The following is a 14271-nucleotide window of genomic DNA, read 5'->3' as shown; positions in this document are numbered from 1 at the left end:
AAAAAGAAAGTTTACATTTTTTTAAAACGATTCTTGATCATGATTTGTATTTTTTATAAAATATAGATGTGTAAAAATCTATCATCTGTCCTAAACAATGTAAATAAGGGATATTAGAAAAAACATTGTACTGTTTACTACAGATGTGACTGTTACTATTTCAACACAACTTAGTGAACCCTTCTTTCTCCACAGAGTAAATGGGATCATGTCTTTCATGTCCCCACAACTGAGAAGTGAATGTGGGGTTTTCTTCTCAAATCTGAGCTCCTTCCCTGTTTACAGAGTGACGTCACATCAACACGACTGCACACAGCATCAGAAATAAACAAAGTCAAACTTCTTACCTTTAAATGAGTGACACTGTATATACACAAGTATTAGCTTTAGATGGATCAACATACAGACATGCGTTTGTTAAATCTAAAACACTGACTATACACATAGCAGGGAAATCTAACCCACCTTGTAGGTAAAAATTTAAACACAACACTACTGTGTGTTACACTAAAGGATTTGTGTAGATGGGCTCCAGGTGGCTATAAGTGACATGGTAGAATGTAGTGTACCAATGTGTAATATTTTATCGTATATTAATATTTTAAAGATGATTTGAGGAACTATTAACAAACATTAATCCAAACATTGCAGTTCAGTGTTACATTAAAATAATAAACCATGCAGTCATACATTTATAAATAAAAATACTCACTCAGATTTTCTGGAGGCTTTGACCACTGGCAGCAGCCTAAGAAGACATTCATGCGACAGAGCATATTCCCTCAAAATAAACTCATCCAGCTCCTGTTCTGAGTTCAGTAACACAAACCCCAGAGCTGAACACTGAGCAGGAGAGAGTCTGGTTCCACTGAGAGGACTGTTACCTCTTCTGTTCAGGTAAGTTTGTACTTCCTGAGCTAGAGAATGATCATTCAGTTCATTCAGACAGTGGAACAGATTGATGGATTTCTCTGGAGATGGATTCTCCCTGATCTTCTCCTTGATGTACTTCACGGTTTCCTGTTTGCTGTGAGACCTGCTTCCTGTCTGTGGCATTAAGTCTCGTAAAAGAGTTTGATTGGACTCCAGTGAGAGACCCAGAAGGAAGCGGAGGAACAGGTCCAGGTGTCCATTCTCACTCTGTAAGGCCTTGTCCACTGCACTCCTGAGGAGATCAGAGAAGTTTGGATTTCTGAAGGAATTAAAAAGTCCGGTGCTTTGCTCCACAAGCACATTTGTATTTCTTAAAATAAAATAGAAAAATACATAAAAAGCAGCAAGAAACTCCTGAACACTCAGATGTATAAAGCTGAACACCTTCCCCAGGTGAAGCCCAAACTCCTCTCTGAAGATCTGGGTACACACTCCTGAGTACACTGACACTTCTCTGACATCAATGCCACACTCCCTCAGGTCTTCCTCATAGAAGATCAGGTTTCCTTTCTCCAGCTGCTGGAAAGCCAGTTTTCCCAGTGCCATGATACTCTCTCTGGTCTGCTGAGGATCAGGGTCACATTTCTGATGGTACTTTTGGTCCTTGTGTTTGATCTGAAAGATCAGGAAGTGTGTGAACATTTCAGTCAGAGTCTTGGGGATCCCTCCACCCTCTGCTTCACCCAACATTCTCTCTAGAACAGTGGCTGAGATCCAGCAGAAGACTGGGATGTGGCACATGATGTGGAGGCTCCTTGAAGACTTCAGGTGTGTGATGATTTTTTTGGCCAGGCTCTGGTCACTGATCCTCTTCCTGAAGTACTCCTCTTTCTGAGGATCACTGAAGCCTCGTACCTCTGTTGCCTGGTCTACACACTTGAGAGGGATCTGATTGGCTGCTCCTGGTCTTGTGGTAATCCAGAGGAGAGCAGAGGGAAGCAGATTCCCCTTGATGAGGTTTATCAGCAGCACATCCACTGAGGCTGACTCTGTCACATCACACACTCTCTCATTCTTCTGGAAATTTAGAGGAAGTCGACACTCATCCAGACCATCAAAGATCAACACCACTTTGTAGGAGTCACAGTCTATTGATTCTAGTTTTCTTATTTCTGGGAAAAAGTGATGAAGAAGTTTCATCAGACTGAGATTTTGCTGCTTCATCAGATTCAGCTCTCTAAAGGGAAGTGGGAACATGAAGGTGACGTCCTGATTTACTTCTCCTTCAGCCCAGTCCAGGATGAACTTCTGCACAGAGACTGTTTTTCCAATTCCAGCAACTCCTTTAGTCAGCACAGTTCTGATGGACTTGTCTTTAAAGAGCTCATTACATTTGATGGGTTTCTCCTGTGTTGCTGGTCTCCTGGACGCTGCCTCAATCTGTCTCACCTCATGTTCATTATTGACGTCTCCACTCCAACCCTCTGTGATATAGAGCTCTGTGTATATCTCATTCAGAAGTGTTGAGCTTCCATGCTGTGAGATTCCTTCATTAATTCTTTTAAACTTCTCTCTCAGATTGGACTTTAACTTTGGCTGATACACAGAGGCGAGTTCTAATAAATAAAGTAATATATAATTTAGTAATACATAGTTATAATGCAAAATCGTTCAAACACTGCTATTAATTCCTGAATGATGTTCTAAATATTATTGAAGCTGGACCATGAACAGATACAACATGATATTTAAATAAAATTTAAAACTAAAAGTTCATATCTAAAACTATTTCTCTCTAAAGTGAACCTGATGGAATAAAGTCATGACTCAGAGCTCTTACTGTTGTGCAGTGTGTTAGCGAGATCTGTGTGGTTCATGTTCTTCAGGACGTGCAGTGTGATCTTCAGCGCTCCGTCTCTGACACTGAGCAGATCCTCCTCATCCTCCACCTCCCTCTCAGTGCATGCTGGGTAATCTGGACTCAGGATCTTCCTAAACCTCTTCAGCTCATTCTTTATCAGAGTGATGACTTTGTGTTCCAGCTCCTGGTTATAAACACACAGGAACAGATCTAAATATTATCATGTTACACAGTGAGAGAAGCTTTTATTTTATCAAAAGAAGAAAAGTCTCTTTTTATTATCACATTTAAAACCCATACAACTGATTCCCCTTAATGCTGCTGCACATCAAGACATTACAAGTGATCACAACACACATTACACACTTTAAATACAACATACACACCTTGAATATAGAGTCCAGCTGATTTGTGCTGATGTTTGATTTTTGTGGTCTGTGAACAAACAAAACCCATCATGTAATATGGACTATATGTATTCATAGCTGCACAAATCACACACTAATAAATATAGAGACAGATATTTAACACTATCCTCTTAACACAATACACTGATTTCAGGATTTCTTAACTGATACCAACATGTTTAGAAACAAATGTTTGAATAAATGAATAAAATCTCTATATTGTCATTAATGTCCCAGGTGTAAATGTTCTTCTGTAGCACCACAGACCCTCCAGCTCAGGGACTGCAGACTGAACTGAACTCTTAAAGCACTTTTCCTCACTGCCAGTCCGAGAGCTGCAGCACTGCACAGTTTAGTGTTTTACTGCTTCAACACTTGATAAACCTCATGAAGGGCTTCATAATGAGACGAGTGAGTTTTATCAGGTGGAACACAGCTGTAAAACACCTCACTATACTGACCTCACATCAGTAGATCTGTCTCTGTCTCTGAAGGTAACTGGAAGTTCCATTGACCAGTCACTCTTCATGGACACACAGCTGGGTTCTGGTGAGTCTGATCTCTTTCCCTCCATCATTCTATAATTACAACAGAATTATCAGCAATAGTTAATACTCATTGATCTCAGCACTGTTAAACAATGTGTTCATCTTTAAACAGCTATAATTACATCTTTTTAATTCAGATCCAGTCTGTACACTTATTCAAACAGGAGACAGGCCTCATAAGTCAGGAATTACACTGATATCAGGAGTCTCAATCACAGCTAACTGACTCAGCTGTGTCTTAAAGCCTGTAGAGTTACTGACTCAAAGCTATGCTGCTCTGTTAGGTTGAAGGTTACTTTCAAATAAAATGTTCAATGTTTAATTGAGTCCTCTTTGTATTCACGACCAGGGCTCTCACGTTTTGAAGACAGGCAAGCGTGACATCTCCAACCCCCTCGCAACAATTTTTTTCATTGATTGTTGTGTTAAATCTTATCCAGATAGTGCTATTTTCTGATTGGCTATTGTGTAGCCTCTTTTTTGATTAGCTGATAAGTGTCAGTCTTGACTAAGAACTCCAGGGGAGACGCGCTTGATTCCTGCCCGGTTCCATAGAGGCAGCGGTGCGGACTGATACATTTTGGGCGCTGAGCCATATTTAATTTATGATAAATAGTCAAAAAAATTTCCTGCATGGGAACTATGATGTCTGGTGGGAGAGCGTGACAAAAGACCCAAATGCTTGACCATCACTCTCAATGTGTGACACTTGAAAACCCTGCTTGACATCATAACTTTAACTTGCCGGCTGCAGCAAACCAAAGATGTGTCTGCTTCTGTGCGTTGGATTTTGCAAATCGGCAGTTATGAGGCATATTTTGAGCGACAAAGAAATTAAACACTGTTTCTTTTAATGTTACAAGAGCATCATAGTCTTAGAATTACATTTTTTTTTTTAAAACTAACAAACCAGGAGCCGCGGGTTGCCGACCCCTGGTCTAAACTGTTCTTAGGTCAGATCAGTGATATATTCACTGCTATTAAACACCTTAAAGCAAAGTTGAGTTCCTCTGTTAACTTGTGTGTTTAGAGATACAGATGTGTTCCCATGAGACGGTGTGTATTTATTGCTGGTGAATGTAAAAGTAAGTCACCTCTTGTCTTTCTTTAAGTCCTGTTTTCCAGACACACTCATGTTGGAGGTCATGTCTCCTTCTCCAGATTACAGCAGGATACACGTTTACTTCACTCCGACATCGGTGTTTTAAATTAAACCCTGAATCAGCACAGAGTTCACTTACTTGATAGTCACGCTATCAAGTTATAAAACAACCTGTGTACATTTAAGCTTCAGTACAAACCCACAAAACTCTTCTGAATCTAGTGTCACTTCAGTATGTTTATATATTAGAGCTTTAGATACTCACTGTGTTTTTACTCCTGAAATCATTTAGTTTTCACTCGCCACAAAATGGAGCTGCTGACTTTCACTTCCATTACAGTTTATACTGCAGAGGGGGAAGGGCAGAGACAGAGACACACACACACACACACACACACACACACACACACGAGTAAATTTTTTTTTCTACTTTTTTGACTATAATTAAATTGTGGTACTTTTACTTAATTTAATTTAAAAATGATGTATTCAACTTCACTACATTTATTTTTCCCCAAAAGTGCAAAGAACAACAACAAAAATCATCCATGTATATTTCAAAACTATAACGTGCAGTGCTGAAATGAATTTTCTTTATGGTAATTAATTTTTGTGCTTATTTCATTTTCTTTCTACATTTCACTTTCTCTGTGGAAAGGAATGTCCCCCCCACTCTGGTCATGCTGACCTGTGATAAGTGTGTTCTTGTTTTCTTGTTTTTGTACCCTGTGTTTCTGCAAACATAAGCAGGATGCTAAGGCTTGCTGATAACGTAACCTTAATCTTAAGGGAATAGAAAACGGGGAAATCTCTGTCATGTAAAAATGTATTTCTGTGTTATATGTTATATGTCATCTTCACCTCTTCTGATTTAATGTTCTTGATTTGAGTCTATCCTATTATTTTAGTGGTCTTGACAGGATGAAGAAGAAAAGATAGGTTGACCTGCTTGTGAGATTACTCGCAGGACACTCAGTTTCTCTTTGCTCATGTACAGGCTTTCTGACCTTCAATGCTTGGATGAGAGTTGTGAGGAAGCAGCATTCTAGCATACCCCTATCTATGTTGATAAAACTTAGCCCCCGCCTTATCTCATACACCACAGCTTACTGTATTTTCATTGCGTATATATTCTGTTCTGTCGCTCAGTTCTTTGAGCAGCTGTTTGGAATAAACCAGATTTGATTTCACTCGTGTGGTTTGTTCTCTCAGTGCTCCGGAGCTCCTATTGTTTGCAGAGGTAAAGAGACGCGGACAAGTGCGAGGAGGAATCTCTCTTACATGCAGTAAGATTCATGAGACATTAAATGCGCTAGCCAATGACAAGGTGGGCCAATGACAAAATAAATGAAAGATCTGGTGCCAATGTGCATGGATTCAGTGAAAATACAGCGAAATGGCTATGGCTGCAGATGAGACCGACAGCTCCCGTCATGGTGATTATGATGATGGTGATGATGATGATGATGATGATGGCGATGAGCATCCCTGGCCTCATCTTTCTCAGATATTCAGCTACAAATGCAGAAAGGGGAAAAGCATCATGATGAGCTGCAAGATGATCAGGTTGATCATTATATATACTTCAAATAATATTCACGACAATAAATACCAGAATATTAATATTCACCTCAGTTCCATTTTAGAATAAACCATCTGAGTGATTAACTCATTCCCTGCATTAAAGTGTGACACGACAAAATCCTTAACATAAACTTGTGGATGATTTTTAACTGAATAAAAACTTCATTTACTCTCTTATGGAAATCAACCATGTTTTTAATACCGTTAAAACCAAAAAATATTTATTATAAATAATTTTTCTCCAGAATACATAAATAAATATTATTATAATAATAAATAAAATAAACATTTATTATAAATTAATTAAAATATTTATTTATATTAATATTTAGAATATATCATAATATAATTACGATATTATATTACGATATTATATTTATAATATCGTAATATAATATATATTAATATATATATATATATGTATTTATATTAAATATTTATTATATTACAATATTATATTTATAATATTCTAAATATTATAAATAAAACCACAGTAACAACAAAATAACCATGGTTTTCAAAACATAGTTAAACAGTGCTTAGTGAAGTAAAACCATTCTTTTGCTAATAGTAATCAATACAAAAAAAACAACCAACCAAAACCAACCAAAAAAACATGGTTACTACACTTTTACCACAAAAAACATGGTTGATTTTCATAAATCGGGGAACCAGATTACATACATAACCTGGTGTAGTGCCCTTTCAAGGGAACAGACTATCCCTCTGACAGGACAAACAATTGATACACATACACAGAGCGCTTCCTGAAGAGAAAGAAGTTGTAGTAATGTGACGTAGATGCCCTTATATGGACTTACTGGCGCGTAATCACTTCGTCACATGTCCTTCCCGAGCCATTAAATTGCTGCGTGTGCACACTGAGCTCAGATACAACTTCCTCACAGAAGCTTTCCCATAGCGTCAGCACTGACACAGCGTCGAGTTCCATTGAAAGAGAACAAGAAATACATTGTGCCCTTTGCTGGAATTAAATTCAACTTTCCTCCACCACTTATTGGGAAAAGTAAAATAAGTAAATATAAATAGATTCTGGTGTAAAACAATCAATTTTATTTTTTTTTTAAAAAGAATTGCAATAGTTAGGTGAATTGATTTTTTCCCCTCAGCCCTACTGGTCAGCTTCTTTCTCCACTATCATCACTAATGTCAGCTGTGAAGCCTAAACATTTTTACCACAGAGCACAAACTCCCACAGCCATCGTCACATAATATCTCTGGTAGTGATGCTCTTGGTCACTGTCAAGTCAACTCAAGTCGTCAAGTCACTTTTATTGTCACATGACCACAGCACATGTGCCTTGGTGAGTGAAATTATTGGGAACAGTTTAAGAACAATTTACATACGGGTGAATATGTGCAAAATGCTCAATACCAGGTGAAATGTGCAAATGTGAAAAAGATGCAATATGCTTGTATATAGTCAGTACACATAGTGTACTATTAGACATATTTCCAAAGCACTACACATTATATACTTTGCAGAAGTTTCCATGCTGCCGGGCTGTCTGCTAGTGGTGTCAACCTCGCACAGACCTCCCGGCAGGTGCCAACCCAGGGAGATCCATGCAAGGAAGAGGAGCAGGCACAGACCCTACTGCTCCCTGAAACACCGGAGGTGGCAGGGCAGGCAGTAGGGGAGCCTGAATGCAGCCAACTGGCATTTTACCTCCTGTTGCCTGTCGATGACAGTACTCACTGCATCGCCGAACAAGCCCTTAGGTGACACCAGGCATCCAGGAGAGAGGACCTATCCTTATCTTTAATTTTAGTTAAATTGAGCCACAGGTGCCTCTCTGTGGCACCTCTCCTCCATGCGGGCGATGTAGGTGAGAGATCAATCCCAGGCATCGCCCCATACCATGGCTTTCAAGCCCTATAATGGCTGAATAGTCAGACATGGCAGGAAAATATGCGCACTGAAAATGGATTTCTCCAAGACCTCGACACGGAGGTCTGGGAAAAGTGGCAGCCTCATGCGGCCTGAAGTCAGAAAGCGGTCGTCTAGCTTATAACAGATGACACTTACTTCCTCTTCAGGCCAATCTAATTTTAACCTAGACACAGCACGTGTCACCGCCTCGAGGAGCTCCTTGAACAACGCTGATTGTGTCGGCTGTTCAGAGGTGGGAAGCCCCTCCCCACCCACATCGAGTTTTTCAGAGCCTGACGTGGAAAGCAGCATGCTCACGAATAACAGCGCGAACTCCCAAAACCTAAACCGAGAGAACAGAGTTAGGGGAGATGGAAAGAGAAAGGGGAAAAACCTGCCTCTTGGTCAATTTCCACTAATTCAACCTGCAAAAATACAGCCAGGCGGGATCGGAGAGTACACAGAGGGAATCCCTCACAATGCACGCAGACAGCTGTTCAGAGGGGGGGAAGCCCCTCCCCGCCCACATCAAGCTCCTCAGAGCCCGACGAGTTATTACGGCTGAGCCTGAAGCTGCTGCTCACAGGTTAGGAGGAGGAGTTACTGTGGATACAGGAAGTCAAATAAAACAAACACGCTGTCTGGAAGAGATTAACATTCTGTTGCAAAATCTTTTCCACCTGAAATCAAGTCTGAATGCTGTGAATATAAACACTGACTGTTAAATCCAGTGACTAAAATGATCACATTCATACTGAGGTGTCTCATTGGTTATGGTTGGAATTCTGGGGAATTTAGAGGGACCTTGACGCTGTGTCAGTGCTGATTCTAGATGAGCACTGGACGAGGTAATACCCCTAGTGGAGTGAGCCCTGATACCAAGCGGCGAGGCAAAACCACGCACCTCATAGACCTGAGCTAATGGCCTCCACTACACAGTGCACCAGGCGCTGCTTGGAAACCGGATTGCCCTTATTCTGGCCCACAAAACAGACTAAAATTGTGGAGGAGTTACTCCACGAGCTAGAGCGGTGGACATAAGTCCTCAAGGCCCTCACTGGCCAAAGCAAATGCAGCCTCTCCTGTTCCGCTGACTCATGGGGTGGGGGACAGTTGGCCCGCATTTTGACCGGACAGCCAGAGATCCTGGGCACCTTAGGGACATATCCTGCCCTGGGGTGCAGAACAGCCTTGGACATGCCAGGGGAAAAATTCTAGGCAGGCGATCGACAAGGCCTGCAAATCCCCCAGTCTTTTGAGAGAGGCCAAGGCTAGGAGCAGAGCCAACTTCAGGGTCAGAAACTTCTCAGAGGATGACTCCATGGGCTCCAAGGGGGCTAGGAGGGAGGCTAGGACCATGAATCTACTCAAGAGGGCTAACGAGGGCAACTAGGAGAAGGTTATGGCGCACTCTGGCTTGGACTTGCAGGAGCAGAGCTACCGGGGGAAGGCACACATGCCCCTTTTCCACCGAGGCAGTTCGAGTGCTGGTTCGGAGCCAGAGCCTAATTTAGAACCAGTTCTTTCTGTTGTTTCGACCGCCAAAGCACCGGCTCTGAACCAGGAAAAGTGGTTCTTATGTAGCACCAAAACGTTGCTGGTCTAGACTTAAGAACCGCTTGGGGCGGGAGCTGGGGGCGGGGCTACTGTTAGTGCTTTTGATAATGTACCTTAAGTTTACTAATGTTTAATACACTTTTACTTTACCGCGATATGATACATTATCAGCACACATGATAGTAGATAGCTACATGCTAAGGCTAATTTTTTTTGTGTTAACGATAAAATAACGTTATGTACTTTATCGATTACAACCTCCATTTATGCAGATTACACGGAGATGCACGTACACGTTTTATTCGCCGCGTTTGGATGCCAATGTAGGTTCGCAAAGCTATGAGCATTAACAGTAAAGCAACAACCGCCATTGTTGTTGTGTTTGCCGCTGCTGCGCGAACGTTGCTGCGACATGTGACACGTATACAGTGACGTCACACTCTGCGCTGTGATGGCTCTCTAGCCGGTGGAAAGGCAAACCGGTTCTTAGAAGGTTCGCCAGTGGAACCAACTTTAAACCAGCACCCGGTTCTTTCTGGTGGAAAAGGGGCAACAGACTTCCCTCCACCCGAAAATCTCTCCAGAGTGGGGGAGGAGACGTCACTCCCCAGGCTTCCCCACTGCCCTGGGATGAAAATCTCTCAGTGAAATGAACCTGGTCTCTGCCCAGAGCAGAATCTGCTGCGTCAACCTGAAACGGGGGCACAAACGCAGACCGCCCTGATGACTGATATGGGAAGCCAACTGTCTCTCCATAGTAAGACATGGCAGCCCATGAGGTGTTAGAAACACATCCCTCATCTCCAGGCAAATAATTTGCCATGAGAGATAAGGGCTCTACCATAGACCCTGGGCAGGATGGCCATCCAAGGCCGTTCCCAGGCCCAAAGGTGAGGCGTCCGTCGAAAGAGACATGCCCCTAGAGTAGGACCCAAGGCCAGGACCCGGGGTCTTTTCCATGTAAGAAAGGTACAAAGCCCACAATGCGTAACCCTTATAACCCTGAGGGGATGTCTGCAAGGATGAAAGCCCGCACCCCTAATCCAGAGATGGAATGGCCTCATGTGAGGCAGACCAGAAGGGATAACGTTGGCTACTGCTGACATGAGGCCGAGCACCCTCTGTGCATCAGCGACAGAGAGGCTTCGGCCTAGCGGAATAGCTTTCACTGCTGACAAGATCGAAGCCACCCAAGTGGGAGACAGATGTGCCCGCATCGTACTGGAGTCCCAAACTAGCCCCAGAAAGGTGGTTCTCTGAAAAGGAGAAAGCACACACTTGTCTGGGTTCAACCTGAGGCCTAGAGACCTCATATGGGCAAGCACAGCATCTCAATGACTGGCCGCAATAGCCTTTGACTGGGCCAGAATGAGACAGTCGTCCAGGTAATACAGTACATGAATGCCCTGGTGACACAATGGTGCCGGGGCAGCGTCCATACACTTTGTGGTGAAAGGACTAGGCCAAAAGGAAGAACACAATACTGGTACATTTAACCCCCAAAAGTGAACCTGAGGAACATTCTGTGCTCTGGCAGAATGCCTATGTAAAAATAATCGTCTTCGAGGTCGATCGTCACAAACCAGTCTTTGGACCTGATCTGGGACATGATAACCTTGGGCGTGAGCATCTTGAACCTGTAAGTCTTCAGAGTACAGTTCAGAGACAACAGGTCCAAAATCAAATGCATCCAAAATCAAATGCAGGTGACCCCGGGGCGTCCAGGAGAGAGGACTTATCCTTATCTTTTATATCAGTTAATTTGAGCCACAGGTGCCTCCGTGTGAACCACATCCATTTGTGAGTAGAAATTTTAGGAGTGGAGTAACTGCCATATCACATGTAACTGCCATACAACTTGCACCTGGTTATCCTTTTCTCTCATCCAATACTATAAAGAAACAAAGTGAAATTAATGCAGCAAAAAAAGAGATACAAAATAAAAGACAACAAAGACAGAGAGCAAGGAAAAAGAAAGCCGTGGAAAATAAACTAAAAGAAATGGGGAAATTGTTATTTGACAAAGAAATTGAATATATCTGATTAAAACTGTAAAGAAAAGACATAGAAGGAACCTGATTCAACCCAAAGAGGAACAGACACTGTACCTAGACAGTGAATGTTTTTTCTTGTTTTTAATAGAATTGTTTTCTTCTCCATTTCATAAAATCACAAGCTTCATTTACCTTCATATGAATGTATGTAACTATTATGTGATTAAGAAATTATATAATCTTTATTTGTATGTTTAGATATTAAGAAAGAGAGTAACAGTGAAAGCTTAAAAAGGAAAATCACAAGGTTTTGTGTCAGCAGCTTTGTGTCAGCAGAATAAGCACACAATCAGCCATGCAGCCTAGGAGACTTCTCATGATGTTTTGCAAAAGTATGAGATCATGAGAGACCTGACGGTATGCTGACTGAGGCAGAATGACCTTTATGACATCATACTAATAAATGGCATAAATAGGGTCTTAGAACCAGTTATCGGTGTGCATTCACCTTGAGGCAAGCTCATTGTGTTATACTTTGTGATTGCTTATAGAGAGTGCATCAGGAGAACAAATGCAGGCTTACACTTGGAAAGTGTTTCTTGGTTTGTTTTATCTTTGCATTTTACTTATTTCTACTTATGCTAGAATTGTTGCTGAGGACAGGAGACGCCGTCCTATCTCTATAGGCTGGGGAGGCGGAGGCAAGTGCGATCTGATAGATTCCGAGCGGGGCTTGACATACGGGTTTCTGGGAGGCAAGTATGATCTGCCTAGTTCAAAATGAGACCTGGCATACGTGGTTCTGGGAGGCCAGGAACGGGTTGGGGGTCCCTCCTCTCTTTGTTCCTGGATACGGCGATCAATCCTGGTTGCCGGACAAACCAGGTCGTCAAGCTCGTCGGGGAGTTCTCGGGCCGCGAGTTCATCCTTCACCTGGGGGGCCAGGCCGCTGTAGAACGCATCGTAGAGCGCCGTGGGGTTCCACCCACTGTCCCCATCTGCCAATGCGAAAATACACAGCATACTCAGCCACAGAGCGGGACCCCTGAGATGATTCAAACTAGGCTCGAGTGGCGTCCATCTTAGGCAGACTGCAGTCGAAAACCTTGTGCAGCTCAGCCAAAAAGGCATCAAACGAGAAGCAGACCAACTGACGTTCCCACTCAGCTGTAGCCCAGATCTTGGCCTTCCCAGATAGCAAAGAGATAACGTACGCTACCTTATACCGATCCGAAGGGAAGGAAGAGGGTTGGAGTTCGAAGATCACAGAGCATTGCATCAAAAGGGCACGGCAAAGTTCCAACTCACCAGAGATACGCTCGGGATGTGGCAGTTGTGGCTCCCGAATGGGGTTTTGGTTCTGCATGACCACAGGTAGGGGGGGCTGGGCAGGTGGCATCGGAAAAGGTGAGGAGGCCTGTTGTGTGGTGAGCATGCTCATGCGAGGATTTGGACAAGGAGTTGAGCTGGGACTGCAACTCCTGAGATCCTGCTGGGTTCATTGTTGGCCAGATACTGTCAGCGATCAGAGGAGGGTGCAAGGGAGGAGAAGCCAAACGCAGGCCAGTGTCCAAAAAAGAGGATTTATTGAAATATATATATATATATAAAATGCACAGGAGATGTAGTCGGGCAGAGTCTAGGGCTAAACCGCATTCAGAACACAGTAGCAGAAGGACAAACACTGCACAGGTGCTAGTCTTACGCCAGGGCATAACCGTCTCAAAACCGGAAGTTCGATTAACGATTATCACGGTCAAAAAGTAATCCACACAAAGAGGAAGTTAATCCAAGCACGGGCAAAATAATCCACACAGGAAAATTTTAATCCTAACGGCAGCAATGAATGAATAACTCACGTAGTAAGTCCCGGGAAAAAAGTAATCCGAGACGGGGAAATCCACTCGGAAACAAACAGCAGCGGGGCACAGATAATCCTCGGACCGGAAGATGGCAGGAGTGACTCACAAATCGCGATGTAGTGACGAGATATCATCTGGCGACGATACAGCATGAACAGCGTGCTTAAATAGCGCTACCGAGTATAAAAATCATGCGACACGGGGATGACGTCACAGGTGCGCGCCGCGGAAGTGAGCTTCGGAGGAGTACGCTGACAACAGGACAAGGATTGACTTTATTTTATGTACAAGAAATGTAGAAAACTTTACAGACAAAATCAGATATAATCAGACAAGTTTGAGTATCATGAGTTTTTATTTTTTAAGACTGGAATAATGTAGAAAGGGGACAAGGTGTATGGATTCTAAATACAGACATTTTAAAGAGAAACGACTATGATTTTAAGATTAGAGAAATTCTAGAAAAAGATAAAGGAAATGAAATGAATGAGGAAGATAATGTCACATTTTTAATTAAACATTTTTAATTAAATATTGTAGAATGGGTGAAAGAAAGAAACAAAGAAAGAAACAAAGAAAGAAACAAAGA

The 14271-nt window shown here is 42.4% G+C and overlaps 1 protein-coding gene across 1 annotated transcript in view; it reads right to left on the bottom strand.

The window, feature by feature from the left end:
* The window catches only part of LOC125138987 (NACHT, LRR and PYD domains-containing protein 4E-like), a 30780-nt gene extending 25943 nt beyond the window's left edge, over nt 1–4837 (bottom strand). Inside the window, exons 1-5 of the mRNA XM_047801542.1 lie at nt 4784–4837; nt 3603–3719; nt 3121–3169; nt 2714–2918; nt 713–2489 (exon numbers count right to left, since the gene is read on the bottom strand). Of these exons, the coding sequence (XP_047657498.1) occupies nt 713–2489; nt 2714–2918; nt 3121–3169; nt 3603–3719; nt 4784–4836 (2201 nt within the window). The 5' untranslated portion in view covers nt 4837. The remainder of the gene's footprint in view (nt 1–712; nt 2490–2713; nt 2919–3120; nt 3170–3602; nt 3720–4783) is intronic.
* Nucleotides 4838–14271: the final 9434 nt, after the last annotated feature.

This window comes from Tachysurus fulvidraco, chromosome 16 (assembly GCF_022655615.1).
Source record: "Tachysurus fulvidraco isolate hzauxx_2018 chromosome 16, HZAU_PFXX_2.0, whole genome shotgun sequence".
NCBI lineage: Eukaryota > Metazoa > Chordata > Actinopteri > Siluriformes > Bagridae > Tachysurus > Tachysurus fulvidraco.
This window is presented reverse-complemented; position numbering and strand designations above follow the sequence as displayed.